An 18,886-nucleotide genomic window follows, 5' to 3' on the forward strand; every position below is an offset into this window, starting at 1 on the left:
CGGAACGAGGGAAAAGAGTGGATGACCTTCGGACCCAACGGGTGTGCTGCGCTTCATATGTACCAAGCCTTCTGCAGGGGGAGCCATTCCAACCACTCCTCGTCCTTGTCTTCAGCACCGACTCCGGAGCAGACACACAGCCTCCTCTGCCCAGCTGGAAACATCGGAATTTTCCCGTGTGGGACTGTTACATGGCGCCATCTCTGCAAATTCCAAATTCCCAAGCTGCCGCGGACAGGACCGCGGGTGCAGCTGAAGTGCCGTGAATTGAGATCAGCACACAAAGGCATTGGCTTGGGGGGCCTTAAAGCGGGTATTTTGCTGATCGTGGCTCCGGTTCGAGCTTGTCGGACTCGGACCTTGTCTTCGCGCTGCGCTTGTCAGCTTGTTTTGCAGCGCGAAGCTTTTGTGCAAGATGAGAGGCCGGTGAGTGGTTCGTCCCCTGTCAGCGCGGCTCCACTTTCTAGTTCCGAAACGGCGGGGCGAGGCTGAAATCCGTGCCGTTGTCCTCCTCCGGAGACTTCCAAGAATGCCAAGAGGGCGCCGTCGGTGGGGGCGCCTTTTGGCGTGAGCAAAGATTTGACAAGACCTGCAAGCGAGGCCCGAATTGGGGGCCAAGCTGTGGGGGCGAGATCAGCTATGGGGTCGCCGAGGCTGAGGTTGCGGACAGGGCAGTGCACACGGGACGCCAGGGACAAGGGAAGGGTTGCACCCGATGTTTGTTCCGGTCAGTCAGGGGTGAAAATTCAGCCCGGGGCTGGATGGAGGAGAATTCCTGGTTGCAAGACGGACAACCGATTATCGGCCAGGAGATTACGAGGTATAAACAGAAGCGGTAACTTCTGTTTTTCCCAACGCCAGTGTGCGCCCATCTTGAGGCATATTCCGCTCATTTTACGTTTCCCACCATGGCAGTCATTCGTTCAGCCCTGTGGCATGCGATTTTTCTTTCGCTCTGTACGCTCGTTTTATCCTGGCAGCCCTTCCCGGACAGCAGTGTCGGAGACTATGAGGAGAAGTGCGCGGACGCATTAGCGACCAACTTCACCTCGTGCTCACCGGCCGTTCGCGGACTGAGCTCGAACAACTTCTACTCGCAGCATGGCCTCGACATCATTTGCACAACCGAGTGCCGGGACGAATTGCAGGCTTACGAGAAGAGCGTGACGGAGGGATGCCCCGATGTCACGTACATCAACGACTGGGGAACGGAGCTCCCGATCTCTGCAATCGCGAGCTCTCTGCTTTTTGAATTCCAACAGACCTGTCTGAAGAACGAGGGCCAGTACTGCAATATCGTTCTCGGCAACATCACGCAGAATGGCGGCGACGAGTGCAACAAGTGTCTGCTTCTTAAGCTCCGACAAGAGGCTCAGTATCCCTATGGGAGTGGACCGGAGGTCTATTCGAGTGCTTATCCTAGCTTTACTTCTTCTTGCGGATACACTGGATACCCAGTGACGGTCACTCCAACGCCTCTGCCTACGTATGCTCTAATAATCCCCCGGTTATACCCGTGCTCTCAGGCTGACTTTTTTAAGGTCCACCCCTACGCCTACTCCCTCCTCCTCCCCGGTAGCGACACCAACCAGCGAATCTTGCAGCGGCACCAAATACACCATCAAGGAAGGCGATACATGCAACTCCGTCGCCAAGTCGCAGAACGTCGCCACCTTCCAGCTTCTCCTGGACAACCACTTGCAGGCCTACTGCGCCAACTTCCCAACGAAGGGCGAGCTCTGCATCAAGAACACGTGCACCGTGTATACGGTTCAGGATGGTGACACCTGCAAGAGCGTCGCAAAGGCGCATGGGATTACGACCGTGCAGCTCCGCTCTTATAACCCGTGGATCGACGGGGGATGCTACAACTTCAACCGGACCATTGGCACTGAGATCTGTCTGGATGAGCCTGGTGACAAGTATCATCCTCCCTCCACGGCGATCGGAACTCCTACGACTCCTCCGACGGCTACCTCAGCCGTGCCTGTTCCAACTAACATTGCTACCAATACCACGAAGGACTGTGGAAAGTACCATGTTGTCGAGAAGGGCGAGAACTGCACGGGCGTTGCGCAGGATGCTGGTATCTCGCGTGAAAACTTCCTGATCCTGAACCCTGGCTTGAATGAGAAGTACGTTTATAAGCCCCATATTACTTGTAAGATGCTAATAATCCGGCGTATCTAGCTGCACAAACTTCATTGCCGGCGACAGCTACTGTGTTCTCCCGGTGGGGGACATCGACAACTATCCCGGCGCGCCAGGGTACATGCCTACGGTCTCGAGGCCGTGGGACGACTTGCCCGACTCGACATACACTCCCATATTGAACCCCGACACCCTACCTCTCGCCCCCGGGACGACTAAGCAATGCAGCAGCTACATCAACGGCGGGGAGCTGCAGTACAACATCCCGGGCTATAGCGCCTGCAGGGTGGTGCAGGACTATTTCGATGTTAGCGCGGCGGACCTGCAGAAATGGAATCCGTCCCTCAAGGGCGTGAACAGTAATAGTACTACCTGCTCGTTCAGCGAGGACTATCGGTATTGTCTTCGTGGTGGGGGTGCGCCTGGGTCTTCGTCGGGAATTCCGACTTCGACGCCGATACCGACTTCTACCAGTACTAGTACTAGCACTACCTCGTCGACAACGCAAACCACATCAACAAGCTCACCAACGCCAACGCCACCGCCCACGTCGACGTCGACATCGACGTCCACTACCTCGACGGACCCCACAAGTACAACCACGAGCTCAGATGGAGCCCCATCCCCTACTCAAACTGGCAGCATCCCGGACAACTGCAGCGACTACGCAATGGCCGAGGAGGGCGACAACTGCGTGGACTTTGCGAAGGACCACGGAATCACGCCGGAGCAGCTGTATGAGTGGAACACGGTTCTCGGCGAGGGTGGTAAGGAGTGTTCGACTATGTTCCAGAAGGATACGTATTACTGTATTGCGGTTAGTGGGTAGGCCAGTTATAAGCTGGACAAAGTGAGGTGGGGTTGTGTATATTCTGAGTGAGGGTGTATATGTATTCTTTCTACTCATTTGGTGATCTTGAGTCTTAATACAGAGACGTGAGTTCTTTTGAAAGGTTAGAGGCTATCTCGGCCTGCTGTGTGTTAGATATCTATACAGTCCCTAAGAGAATCGACTTGCCCCTCATGTCGTGCTTGCGGGAACGATTACGCCATGCTGATGAATTTGTAATCAGCCCTATAGATCAGCCCTATAAAAAAGCATCAGTTCACCACCACTGCTATCCCTGACCTGGATATCCACATACTCCAGAACGTACTAAAATGCCCGAAAAACAACTCCATCTGACGGCCTTCATGCGCCCCGTCAGCCTGCACACCGGCGCATGGCGCTACCCAGGCTCCTACCCGGACGCAAACTTCAACCTCGCACACCTCAAGTCCTTCATCCAGAAGCTCGAAGCCGCCAAATTCGACGCCTTCTTCATGGCCGACCACCTCGCCGTGCTGAACATGCCCCTCGAAGCCCTGAAACGCAGCCACACCGTCACCTCCTTCGAGCCCTTCACCCTCCTCTCCGCCCTCTCCCAGGTAACCGACAAGATCGGCCTCGCAGCCACCGCCTCAACAACCTACGACGAACCCTACCACATCGCCCGCCGCTTCGCATCCCTCGACCACCTCAGCGGCGGCCGCGCAGCCTGGAACATCGTGACAACAGGGAACCCAGAGTCCTCGAAGAACTTCGGGCGCGACGAGCACGTCGCGCACGGGGAGCGGTACAAGCGCGCGCGGGAATTCTACGACGTCGTCACAGGGCTGTGGGATAGTTTTGCGGACGACGCGTTCATCCGTGACGCCGCGACGGGGGTGTTCTTCGACCCGGGCAAAATGCACGTGCTTGACCACCGCGGCGACGAGCTGCGGGTGCGTGGGCCGCTGAATATCGCGCGCCCCGTGCAGGGGTGGCCGGTTATTGTGCAGGCGGGGCAGTCCGAGGCCGGGCGGCAGCTTGCGGCGGAGACGGCGGAGGTAGTGTTTTGCTCGCCGAGGGATCTGGAGGGGGCAAGGGCGCTGTATGCGGATATTAAGGGGCGGGCTGTGGCGGCGGGGAGGAGCAGGGACGGGGTGAAGATCTTGCCTGCGGCGCTGGTGATTGTGGGTGAGAGTGTTGAGGATGCGCGGGCGAAGAGGCTTGCGCTTGATAGTTTGGTGCATTATGATAGCGCGATTGCGTCGCTGTCTGTTGCGCTGGGTGCGGATGCGTCCGGGTTCGATCCGGATGGCGCTCTGCCGGCGGAGGAGGCGCTGCCGCCGACGAATGCGAGCCATACGAGTCGGGCGGGGGTGGTGAAGCTCGCGGAGGACGAGGGGCTGACGGTGCGCCAGCTGGCGCAGCGGTATGGCGGGTATTCGGGGCTTGCGTTTGTGGGGACGCCGGAGACGATTGCGGAGGAGATGGGCGTTTGGCTGAGGGAGGAGGCATCGGATGGCTTCACGGTTGTGTTCCCCTTCTTGCCGCAGGGGCTGGACGATGTCACGCAGAGGCTCGTGCCGGAGTTGCAGCGCAGAGGCCTCTTCCGGCAGGAGTATACAGGATCCACGCTGCGAGAGCATCTCGGGCTGCCCAGGCCGGCGAACCGCTTCTTCTCTTGATATCGGCATAAATATGGGGCACTTCGGGCAGACTTCTACGCTGCGGTCTATGTACATCACAAGTCAAGGGAGAACATACCCCCCATCTATCAAGACATCACTCCCAGTCATGTAGCTCGACGCCTCACTCGCCAAGTAGAGATACAGCCCCTTGATCTCCTTGACATCCCCCTGCCTCCCCAGCACCGCCGAGCGATACGCCTCCTGCATCACCTCCGGCGCCGCGCCCATCTTCGTATCAAAGAACCCCGGAGAGACAATATTCACGCGCGCAAACTCCCGCCACTCGCGCGCAAGCGACTTCCCAAACTGCGTCACAAAGGCCTTGGTCCCGTTGTAGATCGGCTGGTCGAGGGGCACGTTGACGATGTGCGCGCTCATGCTGGAGGTGATGATGAGGTTGCCAGTGCCCTGGCTGGCGAAGAGCTCGCCTGCGTACTTTGCGCAGTGGACGACGCCCGTGACGTTGGTTGATAGCTGCATGTGGTATTCTTCGAGGGTGGTATGCAGGAGACCTTTTGAGATGCCCGTTCCTGCGTACACCTGTTAATTGTTTCTGCATTGGATACCATCAGGAGGATCTGGGTGGCAGGTACCGGCGTTAGCGACGAAGACGTCGATCCTGCTGAAGTCACGGACGACGTCTGCTATGGCCTGCTGCACGGCTTCGGGGTCGGTTACTGCCAATCTTTAGCTCTGTACTTGGGCGCATAGCCAGGGACACGAGGAATACCTACCATCGACCTTATACGCAACAGCCCGCACACCATGGGCCTTCGCTAACCCCTCAGCCTTCGCCACCGCAGAATCGTTCCTTCCCCGAGATACTTAGTAGACATTCCACATCCACCGGGAAGTCCAGGGTGCACCACTTGTAAAGGGTGACAGAGGAACAGAACTCACGACCGATACCACAGCGCAACATCGCCACCAGCCTCAGCCATCCCCTCGGCAACGGCATATCCAATTCCGTCGGCGGCCCCGGTCACGACGACGACTTTGCCGGTCAGTTTGAATTGCTCGAGGACGTTGGAGGGGATGCTTGGCGTTGGGCGCGGGAAGCCATCGCGTTCGCGCGCGCTGTCTGCGATTGTCATGGACATCTTGGTGGTATACGTATGTGGTCTTTGTACTCGATGCAGGTATCTTCTGAGAAAGAGGATTTGGAAGTGGATTGGTCTCCAAGGTCGCTGGGTGGACCACTATTTATGGCTTCTGGCGGCGATATCGTGTAGTGGGGGTATAGCGGGGAAGGAGGGTGGGCATCGGGGATCTGTCGGCCGACGAAGCCACCCAAGGCAAGTTGTCCAGATTAAGGACAAAAAAGCGCATGGTTAACATGAAACAAGAGAGATTTATCCGCTCTTTTATCCGAATTCGATGCGGGGGAAGTGCAAACCCCTCCGCTCAGAAAACAATACCACCCCCATCAACCACAAGGTCCGCCCCGTTGATGTACCCCCCTGCCCCAGCGCTACAGAGCAACACCACAGCCCCCGCGAGTTCCCGCGGCGACCCCATCCGCCCGAATGGATTCCGCTCTGTCCAGATCCGGCGATGCTCCGTTAAGCCGTCCCCCTCGTTGAGAATCGTATCCATGTACCCAGGGCTGATGCTGTTCGTCCGGATCCCGTACCGCGCCCACTCCGCTGCGAGACACGACTTGAGCATCAGCACGCCCGTCTTCGAGACGTTGTACGCGACCTGGGGCTGCGGGTAGTTTACCCGGTGCGCCGAGATCGACGCGATGAAGGTGATGCTCCCACCTGTGCCCTGGCTCACCATGCGGCGGGCGGCGGCTTGAGCCGCGATAAAGGAACCCGTGGTGTTGACGTCGAGGACGGTTCGGAATTGCGCGATCGGCATGGTGAGTGCGTCGGCGCAGTTGACGATCCCCGCGAAGCAGAGGAGGATATCTACCGATCCTAGAAGAACTGCAGTAGTCGTGAAGACGGCCTCGACGGCCGCTTCGTCTGTGACGTCGACGCTTTCCGAGTGGATCTTGGCAGCGGGGAACCGGCTGCGGAGGGCGTTGATCTCGGTTTCTGAGGTAGACGGGTCTCTGTCGAGGATCATGAGGCCTGAGAGGCCGTGCTCGAGGAGAGCTGTGCAGGCTGTTAGGCCCAGTGTACCTGCGCCGCCGGTCACCACTGCGTTGCCTGTTACCGAGAAGCGGGTATGTGCTGCTGCTGCGGGGTCGGAGATGTTGGTGGGTCCTGGGGGTGCGGTCATGGAGGAGGGGCTGCCGTCGCTGAGAACCATGGACGGGACCTCGCGTTTTGTGAGGGCATCTCGGTCTGTAACGGTGGACATTGTGTTGATGTAACGTCGGTTTGCTCTCTGGATGAACGAAAGCTGTGGATGGGAGGGGTTTATATGGTTCGGCGTTCCCCGCATTCAGTTGTCCACCCACATCGGCCGACAGTCCATCGATCGCATCGGTGCTCTGCGTTCCGGTGTCCTGCGGATATCAAGATGGATCTCGATAATCTGGGTTCCGTATGAAATTCATCTTGGCCACTCGATCAGCGTCTTCGTCCCCTTTCTCGCCTGCCATCTCCTGCGCCTCGAGCGACCCTGTCACCAGGCTTCGGAGATGTCTCACCCGACGGACGCGGCAGGGACCTGCTCACACCAGACTCGTCAGTCATTGGCCTTGATTTGGAGTGATGATGAAGTCGTGCATAGCAGCCGCAGACATCTCTATAGGGGATTGCTACAATGACTTCGTGAGTATCGGTTAGACCTGGGGGTGGGCGATTGCCGAGATGAGCATCGAAAGAGCCGTAGAGGAGACAAGACCGGTTTTTTGAAGTTGTGGGCCATAGTGTAATGAGGGTTTAAATATCTGTGATAACATGCGGAGGTTGGCCTACACAACCAAGGCATCCTGTGTTGTATGCATGGTTAATTGTTGGCATCGGCCCACGGTTGTCCGATCATCGCTCTACGGTGGTTGCAGCGGGTATGACCTCCGAGCCACCTTCTCTAAGATGTTAGATTGTCGCAGCATTCGCCGCGGCATAGTCGAAGAAGTTCATCTCGTCTGTGCCCGGAAACCCGTGTAAACCCTCGAACAAGTCACTCTCCCACGTGGCATCTTCAAACAACATATGCAAAGTAGGGTCTATCGCTAAATGCGTGGGATGGGCAATTCCGCCGCTGGATTCGTTCACTGCGCCCGGCTGATATTCCGCCTGTGGTCCTTCAGGACCGCCCGACTCGGTGCGCTTCTGTATGCGATCGAGGACGCTGAGGCAGCGGGTTGCTGCCCTGTTAGTCTGAGCTAATGAGCCCAAACACTCGCGCGCTCTCGAGATCGACGAAACCCAGAGTCCCTCGTTAGCCATCGTCGGAGCAGCGTCGGCTGATAGAAGTGGTTGGAGGTGATGGATACTGAGGACCACAATGGCCTGGAAGAGAAAGTACGTGGCGTACCAACTAAGGCCTGCGTGGATGGCATTGGGATGATCCATGCAGAACGTCGTAACATCCTGAATCGATTCCACTGCCGAAAAATAACACAGGTTCAAGGCTTCCTCGCGTTCGGGAGGAAGCCGAGAGAGACGCTGGCTTCCCCACCACAGCAACATCCGCAGGTTCTGTTCTTTCCATCGGACGACCGCGCGTGGACCGCGAAACCAATCTGGTACGTCTTGGGTTGTAAAGTAAGCAGGAAGCGACAGCTTCCAGGTTCTGAGCTGCTGGTCAATGGAGCGCGGGGTTTTGAGGTCAAAAGGACGGTTGTTCGTCGCCGAAAGGATATCGCTGGAAATTGTATTTGCAATGGATGCTAAGCGTGCCAGTGCGACGATAGCGGAGTATGTAGTGGGATGATTTGCTGGAGCAGGGAGAGGCGATTCCAGGGTGCACACCTCGTCCAGGTTAGCAAAAATTCAAGTCACTATCTTGCAACGGCACCTACTGAATCATCTATATTTAAGGGAAGCCGCGTTTCAATGAAAGAGTCAGAAGCCATGACCGGCCTTCCCGTCGTCAAGCCGAATCCGCTATCAAAGACGTACACAATCCACCAAACAGCCCTCCGCTGCTCATTTAACAAGTTATTGCGTCCCACCTCGGAACGCGGTTCGCGATGGAGTCCCAATCCAAGTGCTATCCGATATGCCATGCCAATATAATTATACCCCGTGTTCGGTCGGTCCCGCTTCTGAAGATAGTTACCCTAACAAGTCAGAACAAGGCCAATAAGTCCGAATCAATATTTAGTGGGTTACCATGAGAAGAAATGCTTGGACGGCTGGCAGATTCCCCGACTCCAGCATCTGCATTGACATACGTGACTTGGCGGCCATATAGTATCTGCACTCCCCAGTTTCTGCCCTTTCGGTCGAGATCCAATGACCAATCGCGAGAACTAGGTAAAATATAACGTACCAGTTAGAACTGGCGTGAAGCTGCTGGCGGTTGCGATACCGTTCTCGAAATATACTCTCGTGCAGGATCGGGTAGGACTTGTTGTACCACAAGAAGTACGCGTCAACCAGATTACCCATAATAGCAGTATCGGCAAAATGTAGCAACAGAGAGGGACTTCCCAGTTGATTTGATTGTGGCGGGGAAATAGGCTCCTGTCTCTGTTGGGAACGCGGCCGCTCCTGAAGCAGGTCTGGAATATTTTCAAGCAGACGGGTTCCAGAGCTCGTTCCTAGAATTGTGTTAGGAAGTTAAACTCGAGGCATCCGCACACATACCGAGATATCCTGAATCTGCCCTTGCACTTGGTAGAGACACCATTCCATCTGGAAGGCCTCCGGCCGCCGACGCCTCGTTCCATTCATAATCGTGGATTGTATCGGGGGACTCTATGTAAGGGCCTATTGTTTGGTGTACTTCAGAAGGTCGAAGAGAATATCTGGCGACATCATTTCCCACTCCTTGCAATGCATCTTCAATGTCGATATCGGGATGTATTTTTCGAAATAGCGATACTAGGTTCGAACAGCGCAGCTCCGCAGCATTCAAATTCCTTTGCATTGTAAGCACTCGGCGGGCGCAATACACGCTAACACATACTTTCTCGTCAATGGTGTTCGAGATGGGCGCTGACCAAAAACACAGGGTTTGTTGGCTCTTGTGCAGTATGTGCATGGGTTCGTGCCAGAGCACTGCGCCTTCTTAGCTTTCAGACACTTCAGTGCTGAGCTCGGGTTGACGTACCTTCGTCTTGCGTTTCTAAGGAGATCCCCTTGCATAAGCCATGTGACGATAGATATGGGTCGGCCCTCTCATACCCGGCACTCTTTGCACTAGCGCTCATTAGCCACCCACTCACCGTTTCGGAGGACGAAACTCACAGCTCGAAGTTCATCAAGCTCAGATCGTCGGTTCCTGGACTTTGGCATCGTCAGGGACGCAGAACAACTGTTGTGATGCCTCTCAAATTGTCCAAACCGTCTGTGGGAATGTGTTGAGGGAGGGGGTTGTTTCGTCGCTGGAGGTGGCTTACAATCACGTGGTCCCCGGCTGGTCGCCAGCGAATGAGTAGTGCCTGTCTCCCTGGTTGCTTCTCGTCGCCTTGGGTCGTTGCATCGGTTGTTGCGTCCCATTTTACCGGTTAAATACAACTCCGTGAATTGAAGGTCTTTGTGACCCAACGAGGATTTTCATTCTGTCTTTCGCTTCCCTCGTCAAGTCTGTGAAGACCCTGTTCCACGTGGCATACTCCGCTGGGAGCATGGAGAGGTAGTTTTTTGCTGATAAGCTCATTCCGAAGCAGCAACTGACTTGTTGTCATAAAGTATAGAAAAATCTCGAGCCATCCCACTACAATGACAGAAATTCGATACAAAACTATCGCTTGCTCTCCCCATGTTCTGTCGTCCTCTTTGCTAGATGAAAGGGGCCACGCCGCTGAGACAAAATTCCCACACGCCAATATCTTGTTTTCGAGATGAGTTTGTCCAGTTGTTCTCGACGTGGTTGGTCTTCCACACGTTGGATCGTCGAACCGCAACGTGCGCCTTTCATCGCTCCTGGATTTGCTGCGCAGCTTCGGGCGCGCACGATGAGCCGCCCCTGGAGCAGGGGAGAAATGACGATCCCCTGGCGTTGTGAATGCTTGAGCTTACATAATATGATGTTAAGCGTTGATCTGCATTATTATTATTTATTGTTGCGTCCGTCCTTCGGCCATGTCTTTCCTCTCTCTTTCCGCCCTCGCCCCCACCCATCCCCTCCATCAGCTTCAACAAGGATAGTCAACATGTCGGAACCAAGTTGGCAGCAACGGCAGTACTCCGACCATCTCGGCAATCCTGTCTTCCTCGAAGAATACGTTGAGCCCGACTGGACTCCAGAGGAAGTACACCAGGTGCCAATCCAAGTCTACAGTACTGTTCCGCTCGACGACGACCATGAGAACCTCCGAGACTACCTACTGAACAGCTTCTGGGACGAAGAAGTTAAGCCGTTGTTTGAAATCTACTCCTATCGTCCACCAGATGCATATGCCTGCATGGAGCATCACCGCCGTGAAATCGCCTATCGCAAGCAGCAGCACAGCTCGGGAGCTCCCAACCCCCCACCACTGATTCCGCAGTTCTTCTACAAGAGCTATGAATCCCCGGCCGGTTGCTGTATTCTTCTCCGGTCGCAAAGCTATCGCCTTGGCTATATTGAAGACCCGGATGAGTATGCTGAGGCCGGTGAAGCACCCGACTTGCTATATTTCAACCGCACCTTCTCCAACAGTCGCAGCAGTGTCGACCTGGTGCACCGTACTTCATCTGCGGAGCCTGACCCCGACGAGGAACTGTACCCGGAAGGCTTTGAATTCCTGATTGAGCCTGTCCGGAATCAAGGGGAGATGGGCCAGGTCGTCATGCAGGAGATCTTTCCCAATGCCGCTGAGCTTAGTGAGGACCGGAACTCTCTTCAGTATGCTGCGGACGTGGATGAGGGTGCGCCTCCCGACCCGACTCCCCCACCAGAGGCGCAGATCCAACAGCAGCTGGACCAGCAATTCGCCGAGGGTGGCTTTTCGCTGGACGACACGTTCCGGGTTTCTCATGACCAGGGTCGCGTTACTGTTACCAACGCCCCTTCAGGAACTGAGCCAGACCTGCAATACCTCATCTACGCTCCTTTCCTCAGCCACCTCCAGGCCTCTGCCTCTGCTCTCCTGGAACGTACCGCTCGTCTCTTCACAGCGGCACTTATCTCCCACCTACCACCCTCTAAAACCGTCAATCTCCACTTCCATATCCCAGCATCGGCATCGCCCTTCTGGTCCGCTATTCACCCTGCGCACCGCGCCGCCCTAGCTCTTCACGGACCCGAAGACCTCCCCATCGGCGCGCTACAAACCTTCTCCGCCGACGAAAGCCCTGCGACACCACACCGCGTCTCTCCGCAGCGCCGTCCTGATACACTGGGAACCGCCAGAATCTCGCTCGCGCGACACCACCGCGTTTTCGCCGTTGTCCTGGACAGACCGACTCTCGTATCCGAGGCCGGAGTCTACTTTTACATGACGGACTACGATAACTCGAATGACCCGGTCCCAACGTGGCCTGAGCGTCCCGACACGGAGGTTTGGCGGAGCGCCGGGATGCGTGAGGTTGCGAGACGATTGGGGATGTTGGCTGTTGAAGAGGCGATGGCGGGCGTCGAGACGAGGACTTTTGTGCGTGATGCTAACTAGGTATCTATACCCGATGACTGGATGAGAATGGCCGAAATAAGTCGAGGTTTAGGTAGTAGTAATCTTACAGTTCGTTCAGTTTTGTGTTCATTCCCAGCTGGTGATGATTAGTATGCAACCGGCAAGACTACGGTACTGTCCTTATGCATCACAGCTCAACGAAGCCCACAGTAGTTCATTTCGAGCGACATGCGGCGACAGTGCCAACACCCATCCACCTCGTTCTACGGGCTGCAGTAGGTCATGCTTTAGGAGCAGCTTTATAGACGACGCGAGAACCCTGATGTTCAGCATATCATAACCCGGCCAAAAGTTGCCGAGGGTACCGTAATCAGCGCCGATGTCGCAACATACACAGCCCAGTATATCTTGCACGGACAGAGGCACGCCGCAGTTGCACGCCAAAAGTGACTCCATTTATTCTACCACAAAACTGTGATCATATTTTATAGGCGCTCCCAGCCCTTCACGTATACCCAGGGTAAGCGTCGGCCAAGTATCGAGTGTTGGAGGCAGTGTTGGGGCCGCAACATCCTCTGTCTTCACTAAACAGAGTACCAGCAAAGGGGCCAGAACTGTGGCTCTGTGACCCTACTAGCTTCGCGTTTACATATATTACACTCACAAGCGCGGAAATCGCTTTGCCTGCGTTAGCTGCACCAAAGGAGGAGAAGAAGTGGGAGAGCGTGGACTTTGGGATCCCCGGACCAGAGCACGTACGGGATCTGGAACTGGAAGAGCAACAAAGACGAGGTCATCGCCAGGTACGGGGACAGACGGTGCCGCATCTGGTTGTACTTCCTCTCGTCAGCCACCATCCAAGCACGCAATGAGGGCGCCACGGCGTATCAGACCATTTGGGTCAAGAGCAGGAACCGGATGCAGAGGTGTTTGCGTGTCCAGGATTAGCTCGGAGAAGGGATTGTGCCGTGAATCTGGCGGCATGAAGGAGCGTCAGCAACTGGAGACGTGAGTTTCGTCGGGGGGGCTCAGCGGGGGACTTGTTGGGGGCGGGCGCGTGGAGGGGAACTTGTAGCGGAAATTATCAGAAATCCTCCAAGGAGTGGACCAATGCCCGTCAGAGCCAGTAATTTAGCACTGACACAGCCTGCCATCTCTATCACTGAGGGCTGTCGAGATTAAATTTCCGAGGACAAAAGAATCCTGTCGGCGCGTTTGGCTCAAAACGAGACAGCCCAGGGCCCCCGGTATAGGATGGCATCACCCCTCCGCAGCCGCCGTTGGATCCAATTTAGAACGCTATCGCAAGCAGTGTGGCCGTGCCTGAACCGTGGTTGCTGAAGCATAAAGGACGATGAAGGCTTATCTATATATTGGTCCTCATATTGGCCCTCAGCACCTGTGAACACCACAAACGTACATCTCCAGCCGCACATGATGGCATCTTCAAGTAAATCCCGTCCCAACAGTCGACCAACCGCCGACCGACGATACAGCGCTCGATACTTGATTCTCGTCTATCGCGACACGGGGCCGCACTTCGACCCGCTGGAAATCCAACGCCTGGTCGCGCGCGAGCAAGGCAAGTGCACAATCGTGCGACAGGCCGGGTGCACCTATTTTGCATTCGTGGATTTTGCTGGGAAGCGCTTCCAGACGCGCAATCTCGGCCTCTTCGACGTCCAGGGGTATCACCCGAAATGGATCCATGTCTCGTCGTCTCCGTGGCGGACACTCGATGAGATGATGGCCATGGCCCAGGGCCATGTGTTGTGGAATGGCATTGCGCGGCCTCAAATGAAGAAAGCCTCTCCTGCTGGTCGCAAGAGAACTAGAACTTCCGCTAGTAGAGCGCAAGGGCAATCGCAAGCGCAAGCCCCGGCTTCGGCTTCGGCTTCGTCCAGCGCGTGGGACCTGGTCGGGAGTGCAACAGACGAATCGTCGCTGCAGGAGCTCTTACAAAGGGAAATGGAACTGGACTCGGAACACTTGCAGTCAAAGCCCCAGAACAACGGCTGTGTCCCTCTGGCCTCTGGGGAGACCGAGATGGCGCGCAATGTGCAGTACTGGCAGGATGGCTATCGAGCGGGCTACAAGGCTGCTATGTCCATGTCGAACACTTCTTTGAGGTACTATGTTTTTCCCCTTGATATGGAAGCTTCACTGACCCCTTGTCTGCAGTACGATCGATCCACCACCATCAGGGGCTGAGGTGTCCCAGCTCTTCGTACCAACTGACTGTGCCGACTCCGACAGCACCGAATCGACAGGTTGTGGTCTGTCTTATGCGTTCCCATCAGAGGACAGCAATATTCTGGGTGAGGTCTCGCAGCTGGACTGGAATCTGGAGCTCGAAGATGTCTGGAATCCTCAGCTGGCTGCTTGATGGGAGACTCTTGCTTTTTGTAGTTGCGATACCCGGCGTTGATGGCGTTTTAGACCGTATCTTTTCATCTCTAGCTCACTGTATATAAATAGGATAGCTTACATGGATTAATTATCTCAAGGGAGCCTGCGCCGTAATCTCGCTCTAAAATCTCCCTTAGGGACCGCAGTACCCCCAGCCCTGGCAAGGCCGGGATGCACCCACCCCGTCGTCCCAGCAGGCTCCACGTCCCAGCAGACCAGGATAGCGGCCGTAACCTCGAGGACCTCCCGAGACGAGAGCTTCTGCCCTTTGCACAGGGATGCCCCTGAACCCCAAGGGCTGATACGCGTGTAGTCGACCGACGTCTTTCCTGCAGCGCCCGCTTGCGGTCCTGGTATGAGAAACCGGCGACCGTCGAATTTCTCAGGACAATCCCAGTATCGAGCGTCGGATTGATGCACGCCAAAGGGAACGCAGATGATATCCCCTTTCTGGAGCTGATACACAGTCTGCGAGTTCTGGCAGGCCTTCGATCCGGAGGAGAGGCAGCCGCCGGACTCGCGGGGCCATTGGTCGGTCTCGGATTCAGTAACCGTGAAATCTGCCTGGACGTTCTTAAAGCTATTACTCTGCGTGTAGAGCCTCATTGTTTCCAAGAACGCGGACTGGAGTAGGGGCGTTTGGGTCCGGATGTCTGGCGAGTTGAGCTTGACAGTGTCGCCACCATCCTCGACTTGAATGAATGGCGACACCTCTTCGCGGATTGCGGCGAGTAGAGACGAGTCCTGGTAGATATGGAATAGCAGCCAGAAGACAATCACGTTGGCGTTGATCAGGGTCACCCATAGGAGGAACGCATGCGATGCAATATATGCCTCCTTACTGCATGACGAACCCCCGGCGGTAGCCTCCTCCCACAGCCGGACGCGCTCCTTCATGACGCTGCTGACATCCTCCACGCCATTCCAGTACCCTGAAGCAGTCCCCGACCTACCGCTAATTGCGTCATGGAGATCCTCCATGGCCCTTTTCACTCGGTCGCGAGCCGCGGCGCTCTCTCGCAGGCCTGGAACGGGCATCCAGGACGGGAGACCCATGAGGAACAACCCAAAGCTGGAATCGAACTGAAACAAGTCGGCCGCAATGTCCGGGTATTTCTGCATGAACCCCGTGCCAAAGAGAGCCGGCAGGACGATGTCAGCCACGAAGTGGCGGACCAACGGGAAGAACGAGGCCTCAAACTCCGTTGGGCCGTGGACCACAACGGCTGCCCTCTGCTGTCTCTGTATCTGTCTCTTCTGAGACGAAACGAGGTGGAGTGTTTCTCTCTCGATATTCGTGGTCACGACGTGTCCGGCCTGTGAGAGAAAGGGCTCCCGGTTGAGCTGGTACACTGCACGATGGATCTTCCCCCAGAGAACGTTCTGATCCATGGCCGCGACAGCCCCCTTGTCGTCCCAGACGTTTCGCATGAAATAGCCGACCATGTCGTGGTTGTTCACTGGGGCCTGCACGGCCAGTACCTCCTTGGCGAGGCTGGGGGACATGACGATGTGGCATTTCCTGCCTCCAAGCACGACAGCGAAGATGCCGCGGTTGACCTGTCGACTGGACCGATATTAGTCAATGGCAAAATAAAATCGAAATTCAGTTTGTCAGAGTTGTGGTACCTGATACTGCCCAGCCATTGCTGGGACTGTGTGAAGAAGGGAACTGTGTGGCCCAGCCAGGGAATCGTGTAGGGGATGGTTGTGACGGCGTGAGGCGTTCGCGAATAGCCTCGCATATGAGCAGCATGTCGGATCGCGGTACATGTTCGCGTAAATATCATGCAGCAGATGAAAAGAGCCAGCCCCCAGGCTGCAAGTGTGAGTATTGCTTGGGACATTCTGCTTGCCAAGTAAAGTGAGTTGCCGAGTTGCCATGTGGACAACTCTCGCCGGATGCCACGACTCTTAAAAGTACTGTCTAAAAAAAAGTGATAAATAAATAAAACCAGATCACCAAGTCCTCCATTGTCACAGACGAGAAGTGGTGGAGAACGCTGTGACATACAGGTGGTGTCACAGATGAGCCCTAACTGTCCCATTCGAGTCATCGGATCGAGACACAGGAACTTGTCGCGACATAGCCTCCTTCTTGTTCAAAACAATAAAAGAAAAGAAAGGACTAGGTTGCTAGATTGTTTTGACTCTCCTGTTGGTTCATCGAGGGCCATGGATACAGACCAGTCGGTCGAGCTGAAGGAAAAGGAGAGCCCTAAGCTCTCCAAGCGCTTCTATTTCGCGTTCTTCTCCATGTCCATTCTAGCCCTAGCTGCTTCTCTCTCAACGACATCGGTCTCTATTGCGCTCAAGGTAAGGCGCCTTGCTGACAATGCAATTGATGCTCATGCTAAGTGCTGCAGACAATCGCCCAGGACTTCCAACTGTCCACGCCGCGAACCTTCTGGCTGGGAACATCAACTGCACTCACCTCAACGATAATCCAGCCCTGCTGTGCAACACTGGCCGATGTGTTTGGTCGTAAAGTCGCATTGACAGGGAGTGCGCTGCTGCTCACTGTTGGCTCCCTGATGGGAGCTCTCGCGCCGAACTACGCAACAATCCTGGCCGGGCGGACATTGCAGGGTCTTGGGTCCGGTGGGATCTCTGCTCTGACTGACATTATCGTCACTGATCTCGTTCCGTTGCGCGTCCGTGGCAAGTGGTTCGCATTCATCAGTGTGCCCTGGGCCGTCGGGACGACAGTAGGGCCTGTCCTCTCTGGCATTCTCACGACCGGGGGGTCTTGGGTAAGACCATAATGCCTTTTTCTCTTCTTCCTAACGGCGTAGGCTAACGTCGATTCAGCGATGGGTGTTTGGAATTAACGTCATCGCCACGACAAGCGCAGCCATCGCCTGTTGGATTGCATTGCCCCCAATACCCAGCGCTCAGCACTGTGTGTCCAGCCTTGTCCAGGTAGACCTCGCTGGATTCCTGCTGCTGTCGCTGTCCCTGGTGGCAATCCTCGTGCCTATCATGCAGGCTTCGGTCGTCCACCCCTGGGATGACGCGAATACCCTGGTACCACTCATTGTCGGCATCCTAGGCCTCGGGCTCTTTCTCACCTACGAGCAATTCTGGGCTCGGAACCCCTTAATTCCTCTCGCGCAGTTCCGGAACCGATCCTGCATCCTCACGTTCTTCTGCACCATGCTCCATGGTATAGCCCTGTGGTGCATCATGTACTACCTACCCGTCTACTACGAGACGATCAAAGGGTTCAGCAGCCTGGACAGCGGACTGGCCGTGCTCCCCGAGACGATAACACTAGTCCCTGCCTCGATTCTCATCGGCTACCTAGTCAGCTGGAGCGGCAGCTACAGATGGGCGATATGGCTCGGCTGGGCCGTCTCGACCTGGGGTTCGGCGCTGCTATACCTGCTATCCCCTTCGAGCCCGACGGGGGTCTGGATCGCCCTCAATTTGCCGGTCGGTGTGGGCATGGGTCTTCTGTTTGGGGCAATGGGGTTTGCAGTGCAGGCTGCTGTGGATCCGGAGCGGGTGTCGTTGGCTGTGACACTGTACTCCTTCTGGCGTTCATTCGGTGCTGTAAGTGGCTCACTCACACACACACACACACACACATATCATGACGAGTCCTGTCCAGCCTTCGTTTCTAACATGGGATATTTATATTTGGCAGGCTCTTGGAATCTCAGTCGGCAGTGCCATTATGTCCAGCTCAGGCCATACCCAGACTCACAGCCAAAGCTCACTGTCGTCGTCTGCTGCCGAAGCTTCAGCCCTGATCGATTCGAGCATGGACGCACTCCGACGTGTTTGGATTTTCTGCGCTGTTGCGTGTGCCGTCGCCCTGGTGGGAAGTCTTGGGATTGAGTCTTTCTCGCTGGATCAGCCTTTGGTCAAGAGGAGGGATTCTTCTGATGGTAGTTCTGTAGATGCTGTATAGATAATGGGTAATTGATATTGCTAAAATATTCCTAAAATGTTGCTTAAAAAGTGCATAAATAAACTCTTCGAGTGAGCAACGCTGAGCGAAGTTGTATACACACTTAAGACCAATGCTTGAATAAGACAGTATCCAGGTTAACCAAACCCCACAGGTAATATCTTGCTCCTTCTGATTTCCTTATTGATCATTTCATTTTATCAATGCGCCGCTTATGCTATAGGACCTGTATTGCTTCCTAGATACGCCAGCGCCCTCCCATTCGCACCCTTGATAACTGTATACCACGA

At 55.5% G+C, this 18,886-nt stretch overlaps 11 protein-coding genes across 11 annotated transcripts; 6 read left to right on the plus strand and 5 right to left on the minus strand.

The window, feature by feature from the left end:
• The first annotated feature begins 1 nt into the window (after position 1).
• BJX67DRAFT_347264 (uncharacterized protein) lies at positions 2-687 on the plus strand. The gene has a single exon (XM_071028513.1). The coding sequence runs from the start codon at positions 22-24 to the stop codon at positions 490-492; it is 471 nt and encodes a 156-aa protein (XP_070888878.1). The 5' UTR covers positions 2-21; the 3' UTR covers positions 493-687.
• A 55-nt stretch (positions 688-742) lies between these two features.
• On the plus strand, positions 743-3,280 carry BJX67DRAFT_347265 (uncharacterized protein). The gene is made up of 3 exons (XM_071028514.1): positions 743-1,486; positions 1,542-2,135; positions 2,191-3,280. The coding sequence occupies exons 1-3, from the start codon at positions 909-911 to the stop codon at positions 2,978-2,980; spliced, it is 1,962 nt and encodes a 653-aa protein (XP_070888879.1). The 5' UTR covers positions 743-908; the 3' UTR covers positions 2,981-3,280.
• Positions 3,281-3,285: 5 nt separating this feature from the next.
• Positions 3,286-5,226, plus strand: BJX67DRAFT_391827 (LLM class flavin-dependent oxidoreductase). The gene has a single exon (XM_071034858.1). The coding sequence runs from the start codon at positions 3,313-3,315 to the stop codon at positions 4,642-4,644; it is 1,332 nt and encodes a 443-aa protein (XP_070888880.1). The 5' UTR covers positions 3,286-3,312; the 3' UTR covers positions 4,645-5,226.
• On the minus strand, positions 4,079-6,136 carry BJX67DRAFT_347269 (uncharacterized protein). Its single transcript, XM_071028515.1, has 4 exons — positions 5,548-6,136; positions 5,382-5,458; positions 5,241-5,324; positions 4,079-5,177 (listed from the first exon to the last, which is right to left on the minus strand). Exons 1-4 carry the CDS (start codon positions 5,745-5,747, stop codon positions 4,708-4,710), a joined length of 831 nt encoding a protein of 276 aa, XP_070888881.1. The 5' UTR covers positions 5,748-6,136; the 3' UTR covers positions 4,079-4,707.
• Positions 6,052-6,957, minus strand: BJX67DRAFT_378948 (oxidoreductase, short chain dehydrogenase/reductase family; the record flags this gene model as incomplete). Its single annotated transcript, XM_071032443.1, has 1 exon — positions 6,052-6,957. One exon carries the CDS (start codon positions 6,955-6,957, stop codon positions 6,052-6,054), a length of 906 nt encoding a protein of 301 aa, XP_070888882.1.
• A 683-nt stretch (positions 6,958-7,640) lies between these two features.
• BJX67DRAFT_370679 (Zn(II)2Cys6 transcription factor) lies at positions 7,641-10,010 on the minus strand (the record flags this gene model as incomplete). Its single annotated transcript, XM_071030951.1, has 6 exons — positions 7,641-8,519; positions 8,570-8,830; positions 8,883-9,313; positions 9,360-9,634; positions 9,682-9,797; positions 9,963-10,010. The coding sequence occupies 6 exons, from the start codon at positions 10,008-10,010 to the stop codon at positions 7,641-7,643; spliced, it is 2,010 nt and encodes a 669-aa protein (XP_070888883.1).
• Positions 10,011-10,870: 860 nt separating this feature from the next.
• On the plus strand, positions 10,871-12,310 carry BJX67DRAFT_378950 (uncharacterized protein; the record flags this gene model as incomplete). Its single annotated transcript, XM_071032444.1, has 1 exon — positions 10,871-12,310. The coding sequence occupies one exon, from the start codon at positions 10,871-10,873 to the stop codon at positions 12,308-12,310; it is 1,440 nt and encodes a 479-aa protein (XP_070888884.1).
• Positions 12,311-12,949: 639 nt separating this feature from the next.
• On the minus strand, positions 12,950-13,211 carry BJX67DRAFT_347272 (uncharacterized protein). The gene has a single exon (XM_071028516.1). It carries the CDS (start codon positions 13,126-13,128, stop codon positions 12,961-12,963), a length of 168 nt encoding a protein of 55 aa, XP_070888885.1. The 5' UTR covers positions 13,129-13,211; the 3' UTR covers positions 12,950-12,960.
• Positions 13,212-13,708: 497 nt separating this feature from the next.
• Positions 13,709-14,657, plus strand: BJX67DRAFT_378951 (uncharacterized protein; the record flags this gene model as incomplete). Its single annotated transcript, XM_071032445.1, has 2 exons — positions 13,709-14,400; positions 14,453-14,657. The coding sequence occupies 2 exons, from the start codon at positions 13,709-13,711 to the stop codon at positions 14,655-14,657; spliced, it is 897 nt and encodes a 298-aa protein (XP_070888886.1).
• A 116-nt stretch (positions 14,658-14,773) lies between these two features.
• On the minus strand, positions 14,774-16,527 carry BJX67DRAFT_378952 (cytochrome P450; the record flags this gene model as incomplete). Its single annotated transcript, XM_071032446.1, has 2 exons — positions 14,774-16,247; positions 16,310-16,527. 2 exons carry the CDS (start codon positions 16,525-16,527, stop codon positions 14,774-14,776), a joined length of 1,692 nt encoding a protein of 563 aa, XP_070888887.1.
• Positions 16,528-16,855: 328 nt separating this feature from the next.
• Positions 16,856-18,596, plus strand: BJX67DRAFT_378953 (major facilitator superfamily domain-containing protein; the record flags this gene model as incomplete). Its single annotated transcript, XM_071032447.1, has 4 exons — positions 16,856-16,996; positions 17,047-17,433; positions 17,492-18,235; positions 18,330-18,596. The coding sequence occupies 4 exons, from the start codon at positions 16,856-16,858 to the stop codon at positions 18,594-18,596; spliced, it is 1,539 nt and encodes a 512-aa protein (XP_070888888.1).
• Positions 18,597-18,886: the final 290 nt, after the last annotated feature.

The sequence above is a fragment of the Aspergillus lucknowensis genome (genome assembly GCF_044049455.1).
Source record: "Aspergillus lucknowensis strain CBS 449.75 chromosome Unknown BJX67scaffold_8, whole genome shotgun sequence".
NCBI classification, from domain to species: Eukaryota; Fungi; Ascomycota; class Eurotiomycetes; order Eurotiales; family Aspergillaceae; genus Aspergillus; species Aspergillus lucknowensis.